Source organism: Brachyistius frenatus, unplaced genomic scaffold (genome assembly GCF_029030835.1).
Source record: "Brachyistius frenatus isolate BFR_SWC_R1_liver_20210118 unplaced genomic scaffold, ASM2903083v1 Contig_19, whole genome shotgun sequence".
Classification (NCBI taxonomy): domain Eukaryota; kingdom Metazoa; phylum Chordata; class Actinopteri; family Embiotocidae; genus Brachyistius; species Brachyistius frenatus.
This window is the reverse complement of record NW_027210618.1, coordinates 1,648,984-1,657,500: the sequence shown is the minus strand read 5'-3', so window position 1 is coordinate 1,657,500 and position 8,517 is coordinate 1,648,984. Positions and strand designations below refer to the sequence as shown.

At 41.5% G+C, this 8,517-nt stretch overlaps 1 protein-coding gene across 1 annotated transcript in view; it reads left to right on the top strand.

The window, feature by feature from the left end:
- Positions 1 to 8,517, top strand: part of nell2a (neural EGFL like 2a) — a 79,414-nt gene that overhangs the window by 51,697 nt on the left and 19,200 nt on the right. Inside the window, exons 14-15 of the mRNA XM_069695268.1 lie at positions 366 to 488; positions 1,823 to 1,918. Of these exons, the coding sequence (XP_069551369.1) occupies positions 366 to 488; positions 1,823 to 1,918 (219 nt within the window). The remainder of the gene's footprint in view (positions 1 to 365; positions 489 to 1,822; positions 1,919 to 8,517) is intronic.

The following is an 8,517-nucleotide window of genomic DNA, read 5'->3' as shown; positions in this document are numbered from 1 at the left end:
GATTTTATGACATGAAGTGACTCATCCTCCAGTCAGCTGTTTGTCACCGATGTCTTACTAGAGACATAGCTGTCTCACTATCAAGTCATTTAAAACAAGGCAGAGTTTGAAATTGTATTTTTTTTTCTCTATGGGACGTAAAACAAACAGCTGGCAGCGATCATTCCTTACATTTACAAGGAAAATAAACACTTTTCTTTAATCAAGTGTTATTTTCTTGGTAGCAGTTGTGGTTTGCAAATGTGTGAACTGTCGCTGATGCATTTTCTGACACCCCCCCCCCCCCAGAAAGATATAACATACAAGTGCGTGTAATATTGAATAGCTTGCTGAGATCGACATCTGTTGTATTTGTTTGGTTTCAGAGCATGACGAGTGCCTCAGCGGACTCCACAACTGCGATGAGAATGCCTTGTGTTTCAACATGGTTGGAGGCCACAGCTGCTCCTGTAAGCCAGGCTACACCGGCAATGGGACAGTCTGCAAAGGTGAGCATCACCATGTTCGCTATCTTTGATTTGCTGTTCATTGAACAATGTTCTCCTACTTTAGGTTTTGTACCAAATCAGATCACCTTTTCTCATACCCTTAACATCATGAATATCACACTATGAGCTGTTTTGAAAAATCAAGCATGCAAAGTAAAGACTTCGCCTCAATGGTCAAGAGATGTCCGTGTCAAATGTGCAAATTAAAGCTCTTTATGTTGAGCTGTTGTTCTGGCATATTCTCAAGTCTGTTGTTATGGTTAATACTCTCTCTGACACCCACTGAAAAGCCTTCAGTGACCCAGGCTTGATGAGTGCCTCTCTCTGTTTGCTGTTCTATTTGTAATCTATGCTCTTACTAGAAAATTGACCTGACCTCAGCTAGTTAATCAATTCCTTGATTAGAAATCTGTTCAAAGGGGAACTGCACTGATTTTACACATTAAGATCAGTTTACTGGTCACAATGAGCATGAGGCATCCTGCAAAACAACAAACTACACAAATAGCTTCTTTTGCCTAATCAGCAGGCAAAAAAACTAAAATTATTCAGATAAAAAGAACAAAATCCTCACAAATGAGAAGCTGATACTTCTGGTAGAAATTGGTATTTTGCTTGAAATTCCAAACAAAAATTGCCTTGAATAATTAGTTGATTAACAAAAGACTTGCCAATTATTTTTCTGTCAATTAACCTAATTGATTAATTGATTAATCGGGTTTTAAATAACCCTGGTTGTGTCATCAGGGTTGCTCTTTCTTTGGCTTTAGTGGATAGAAAGATGGTCTGATGGTTGCTGGATGCTTTATAATAAACGTGGCATTCAGCACTTCTGAAGCTCAGCCAAAATTAATCATTAAAATGTCTTTTTGCTTCAGTTTAGACTGTTCATTTTACATCTGCCTGTTGTATGTCCCCCAATTTCATGGAAGTGCAATTTGTTATTCTTGAATTGTTCCACTGTGTGGTACTTCTGCTACCTAATAGGACTGCTTTTGTTTTCAGTTCTCTTTACTCTCTATTATGGTAATCATGGTATCATTTGTGTACATATTACATTTATTTCCATTTCATTCTGTCAACGTCAATGACTTCCTTGTGTTTTGGGGACACATTAACTGACAGTCTACCAGCAGATAATGAACATTTTTGAATTAACCTTGGTGAGATGCATTAATCACGTGAAGTAATATCGTGCAAGCCCATAATGAATCACATCACCAAATTAGCTCTTATTCTGTATGCAAATACATATGCTGCTGCTGGTCTAATTACATACTTAATGCTCATTAATCTTAGTGAGTAATGGCTCCTCTCCTCTTGTGTATCTCCAGCAATGTGTGACGGATTGTGCCAGAATGGGGGGACCTGCGTTTCACCTAACAACTGTGTTTGCCAGCAAGGATTTACAGGGAAGAGATGTGAAACAGGTAAGAGTTCATTTTAGTTCCATTCCTACGTTTCTTTCCTCTTAAACAAAAAAAAAAGGTCAAGGAGAAGTTTCGACTTAATTGGCACCAAGGGACAAGATGCCGGAAGAAGAGGTGATGCAAAGTGTGTCTGGGTGGGTGGAGTGGGGGTTTACATTGTTCAGATCCAACAGGAAAATGAGAACGGGGAAGAATAAGGGAGATGGCTGGAGAACAGTAATTACTATTCAAGTTGTTACTTTAGTTATCTTGGCATATCAGGGATTGTGTTCAAAAAGGCAGTGATTATTCTTACGTTGTGGAGCTGTCTTAGCTCTGACGCCCAACAAAACAGCTGATCAGTAAATGCTGATTTGTTCTTAGTGTACGCACTCGACTATATTCACTGTGTGTGTGTGTGTGTGTGTGTGTGTGTCCACGAGTGTGTCTGACAGCGCGGCTCTGTGCTCGGCGGTGAGTAATGATCTTGTACCTCTTCCAGTGGCCTGATGGAGGATTTGAACTGCAGTTGCAGCAGTATGGGAATTACCCCATATCACAGCTCATATTAATCAGCGTGGCATTCTCCTCATAGGCTCCACGCCACAGCCACATTACAACTGCACAAACTCCTGATTCACAATATCCGATAGGGCCTGATAGCTTAACTGAGTATTAAGTCAGACAGAGTTTATAGCAAAGGCTGTATCGCTGTTTGCTCTCATGCATAGAAATACGTCAAACACATCGTTGTGGTAAGACTCAGGGCTTTGGATCTTACTCAGTGTGTTTTCCCCTGCCAGCCTGCTGATTTAAGGTAACCAAGGAAGACTGTAATCCCTGTGGTTGAGCTAGATGCTCTATATGTCCAATGTATAGCAGCAACACCTTTCTCATAACCCGCCTCCACCTTTCATGGAGTGTCCTTCAGGAGGCAAGTGGCCGAGCTAATAGAAAGTCATGACAGCTTTCTCAGTGTGTGCGCTTGTGTTTGAATGAGGCAAACTGAGCCTCTCTGCTTGCTCATTGGTTCTGGTATTGATTGCACATAAAGGATCTTTTTTTTACGAGGCGTCTTTTTTACTGCCCATCTTAAAGTAAATGAATTTCCTCATGGTGCTGAGGAAGGAGAGTGTGTGTGTGTGTGTGTGTGTGTGTGTGTGTGTGTGTGTGTGTGTGTGTGTGTGTGTGTGTGTGTGTGTGTGTGTGTGTGTGTGTGTGTGTGTGTGTTTGTGTGTGTGTCTCTGAGAGCTACAGAGATTGTGTTAACTCACCTAACCATAATGACTTATCGTCCTCCCCATTTTGCGGCAGAGAAGGTTCTGAGAACCTTGTCCTTTAGTAATGGCATGTTCCAGGCAATGCAATCACGCATTTCATCACCTTCAATAGTGGTTTAGATCCCCCGCCTCTCTCTCTCTGTCTTTGTCTCCTTCTGTATCTTTCAAAAAGGTACAGCACTATGTCGTATCAGTTCATTTTTATTTTTCATTTTTTTTAATGTATATCTCAAAAGCAACAAATAAATACGTTTTTTTTTCGGAGACATTTATTTGTGTTAGAATAAGTTGTTTTTTACACCCTTCTTCAGAGTTAAACCGCAAAAGTCACACATGGGAGAATGTTCACCTCTATTTGTGGATCATTTATTACAGTCACAGATAATAGCAAAGCAAACACTTATATGTAAAGATGTTTTAAGATTAAAAAAAAAAAAAGAAATAACATGGAAATTAGTGAGCTTTAGTAAAAGGATATTGTTACTTTTGCACAGAGCCACGCTCAATTCCACTTTCTATTTGCAGTCTTTATGCTAAACTGGTGTTTCCTGGCTGTTGTTCTAAATCTTGGCAGCGAGCAAATTAGTGTACTTCACAAAGTGTTCCTCTTAATATAATTTTTAATGCTGAGAACGCTGCAAACAAAATTCCACTTATTTCCACTGCATCATGGAGGCTGATATCAAACAAACCAAAACTTGAAGTAAGTGAGAAAGAACGATTTATTGTAATTCAGGTGAACCAAACTTTTAAGGTGGTTTTCTTTTTTCAATTACATTTATTTTCTCCCGAATATTTTCTCTTTAAATACAGTTGTCCATTTCTTAATCACACCATTGGGTGGTGGATGATTGGTGGCTCGGGGATCGGTCTATTTTTAGACTCCTATCCGCTCATCATTGTAGATGATTAGAATTCGAGGTTCGGGAGTGCAAACACAAACAAGCTCTCACACGCACACCAAAACTCCTGCACGCTCCTCCTGCCTCAGGCGACAAGATGTTTGTCACTGCAGCTGCTGCACGCACGGCGATTTCTCTCCTCCCTCCCACAATCTGACTCCCTCGCGATCTCGTCCGAGTCAGCCTTGTGACAGCTACCATCCTGATGCTTTTTTAAAATTTTTATTTTGTTTTATTTTTTATCTTTGTGGTCTTATAGTCCAGGACCACCATAATAGTCCTATGCTACAGGGCTAAAGTTTAGAGACTTCAGTAGTCATTCATTGTGAAAGGAGCGGTCCCTCTCTTACTGTCTCCTCAGTGTGACAGGAGCTCCCAGTGAGCCATGTGTCTGCTGCAGAAGCTCACAAAGATGTATGGGGGTTAATGTACTGTTGGATATGCTCCTTTACTGGTGGGTAGGAGGTGGGGGAGGACGGGGAGGAGCAGATGGAGGGAGAGCGGTAGTTTGGGGAGAAGAGATAGAGATGGAGGAGAAGAGTGACAGATACAAAATTCGAGGTAGGAGAGGGAAGAGAGGCAACGACAGGGAGGCGGGTGAGAGGAGGTGAAGTGGAAAGGAAGATACAGAGATGTTGGGAAAAACTGACAGATGCGGCGATGGATTGGGCAATGCAAGGGGAGAGATGGGTGGTCAGAGGGTAGGGGTTAGTGAGTTTTTCCTCTGCATTTGGATGCGGAATGAGGCTGGTGGAGGTGGAGCTGGAGAGGCAGAGCTGGGTGAATGAACATGGAAAAGCTTTCACTAAGTCTGGGCTCCCCACCCCCAGAACCCTGTGAGCTTTTAGAGGCCTCCCCGGGGACTCCAGCACTTCTGCTGCTGCAGCAGCAGACTGACGGCCTGTCATAAGACACCAAACAGGCGCTCTTCAAGGCACAGCAGAGACACACACGCACACCTATGAGCATGCACACATGCATTTACGTATGAAAAGACAGCGACAGTCTGCAGATTTTCACTCTGCCGCTTTACTTCAGATTGCTGTACATCGGTGTTTGCATATGTGTAATAGCTTGTGTATATTTGCGTCTGTGTAATTGCACAAGGACCTGTCTGTGTGTGAATGTGATGTCTGTTTTTGTTATGGCCTTCTTGTGACTGTGTGTGCTTGCTCCCTTGTCATTATGATTCAGTGGGAATGGATGGGGAGGGACAGGGGACACGCAGTGCTGACAGACAGACACCAGCTAGTGGAAAGCTCTGACACTTCATGAATTATGCAGAATACAGCTGCGGTCGGGCACCACATTTCAGTCATGGATATAAATGTACGCAGGGCCAGCCATGTAATGTGTGCCCCGAACATGGCGCACAGTCAACATGGTAGCCCCAGGCACTGTGCTTTATATGGCTGGAGTGAGCGATGAGGAAATATTCAGCTTATTTTTCATTGAAATTGGTGTCAAGTTTCTTCCTTGATTGAAGAAATGTAAAATAAAGATGTGCAACAGCAGCTCCTAAAATGTTTCACAGTTAATATGCCTGGGTTTGTTTTGTTGTTTTTCACCTGCAGTGCTTTAATATCAGTCTGATACAAAACTTAAACTCACTTGAAAGGCTGTGAAGGTCATTTTAATTGTATTTATTATGTATGTTGTTTGTATTTTGATCTCTTACTTGTCCCTGAATTAGTCTGATGTAGTACAATCAATACAAGAGTCTTTTTGAAACACAGAAACATAACATGCAGCTTCTGTGACTTGATGTCATTTTCCTTTTCATTTGAGTTAATATTGCAAGCACTCTTATCTCTCATAGCAACAGTAAAGTGCAAAGGAGCCAAGATGTCCACAAACCAAACCAAACTATATTTCTTTGGCCTTATTCCTCTGTAGAAATCAATCTTTGATTCATAGTTTTCTAAAAGCTTTTCTGTTTATTACCTGCTTATTTTTAATATCCATAAAACAGCACTTTAAAACAAAGACAGCTTCTTAACTTTGGCTGTATGTGGTGTGTGGTACAGCTTAATGTAATGTGAACTAAAAACAGTAAACATACATTTAATACAAAGCATACATTTAAGAAGAAGGATTTTGAATCATTAAGCCAATCACGAAAATGTATTCCACCATAAAGTCATGGATCTGGAAGGGATATGAAAATTAAACCAGGTGGACTTCAGTAAATTTTGCTACCTCTGTGTTGCACTTTAAACTAAATTGAGCTTCAAATTATGTGGATTTAAAAGCAAAACTCGGGTGACTCTTGAACTAAAATAAGAGAAGAGGAAATACAGAAATCAAAAGAAAGACAAGAGGAAAGAAAATTGGAACATTTTAGCCAGATTAAATTAATATCATAATAAAAACATACTGTATGGTGGAGGCTGGAGTTGGCTGACAAAAAAAGATGGAATACAAGTAGCTCACACCTCGTCCACATTACTGATCACAAATATGTCTTGTTCAACATGTCTTTTAACTTTGTTTTTTTTTTACCCAGCAAACGGGCAGGTTGCTCTCGCATTTTAAACCAGTGCTCTGTTGAAAAACGTGTTGCTGACTTTGAAACAAGTGCGGTCCTATCTCCTCATGCTGATGTTGACAGCTTGGTCAACTCTTTTAACTCACACTGTTCGACCATTTTAGATAAAGTGGCTCCCAAGAAAATGAGACGAGCTCCCTCCGAAAATTCATCTCCATGGATAAATGACACTATCCATGCCTTTCGACGCAGTTGCCGTAGAGTAGAGCGTCTGTGGAAATCCACTAGGCTCCAGGTCCATCGTCAATACTACAAAGAACTGATAACTAATTATAACAGCATGGTTAAGAAGGCGAGAGCCTCTTACTTTGCAAAGTAATTTCCTCTAGTAAACGCAACCCGAAAGTCTTATTCGATACCATCACCAACATTGTTACTCCTGCACCTCCTGATGTCCCTGCCTACTCAAATAATGACTGCAATAGATTTCTCTCTTTCTTTGTGGACAAAATAAGAGATGTCAGGGATAGTATCATCCCCTCGTCCACTCCCTGCTATCTCCTTCCAACCCAGCCGGCAACTTTATAGTGTTTTGCTCCTATCTCCTTGTAAAACCTCAGTGACCTTCTGGGCCTCCTTAAAGATGTACCGGTCTCTATTGGTCACTGCCTAGTTTCTATCATAAACAGGTACCTACAATCTGGCTGTGTCCCAGCTTACTTTAAGCATGCAATCATACAGCCACTTGTGAAAAAAACAACTAACCTTGATCCATCCCTGATCCAACACTACAAGCCGAAATCCAAGCTGCCTTTTAATTCAACATTTTTGAGAAAGTTGTTGCCAATCAACTCACTGGCGCCTTGACTGCTCACAACATCTTTGATAGATTTCTATCGGGGTCCACCGAAACATCTCTTCTGAGAGTCTCCAATGAACTAATGATGTCTGCCGACCAGAGTAATTGCTCTATTCTGGCGCTATTAGACCTTAGCGCAGCTTTTTATACTGTTGAGCACAATATATTGATTGAGAGACTCAGGCAGTGGGTAGGTGTTTGTGGTACCACCCCGGACTGGTTCTCCTCCTATTTGTTGGATAGGATGTTTTCTGTGTTTCTACATGTCTGAAACAGCAGCTTAGTCCTGTGGTGTGCCTCAGGGCTCTGTCCTGGGTCCCATTTTATTTCCACTACATATGCTCCCTCAAGACCAAGTTACAAAGCAGTTCAAAGGAATCTCATATCACTGTTACACCGGGACATACAACTATACATGTCCTTTAAACCTGACGAGACTGACAAACTTGACCTATTGCATAAATGTCTGGCTGACATTAAGGAGTGGATGGCTGACAACTTCCCACAGCTTAATGCAGACAAGAACGAGGTCCTGATCTTAGCTTCAGACAGTGTAGCCACTAAGGTGTCTCAGTGTATTGGATCTCTTTTCTCAGCCATTCAGTCCAACCTTAGAAACCTTAGTGTTATTTTTGACCAATCTATGTCTTTTCAGCCGCATGTCAAATCACTCACCCGTACATGCTTCTTTCACCTCAGAAACATTGCCAAACTACAATCTCTTGTTTTAAAACCGGAACTGGAAATGATCATTCACGCCTTCATATCATCCCGACTGGACTATTGTAACTCCCTTTTCACCTGCGTCAGCAAGTCATCTCTGGACCGTCTACAGCTGGTCCAAAATGTTGCTGCGAGGCTCTTAACCAGGTCAAGTAAAATGACTCACATCACCCCCATTTTATTCTCTCTTCACTGGCTGCCCATCAGGTTCAAGATCCAGTTCAAAATCCTTGTTGTTACTTATAAAGCCCTCCATGGTCAGGCCCTGGAATATATAATTGACCTGCTCCAACATTATAGCGCCAGTAGGTCACTTAGGTCTTCTGATCAGAGCTTACTGGCTTTCCCAAGCACCCGTTTGAAAACTA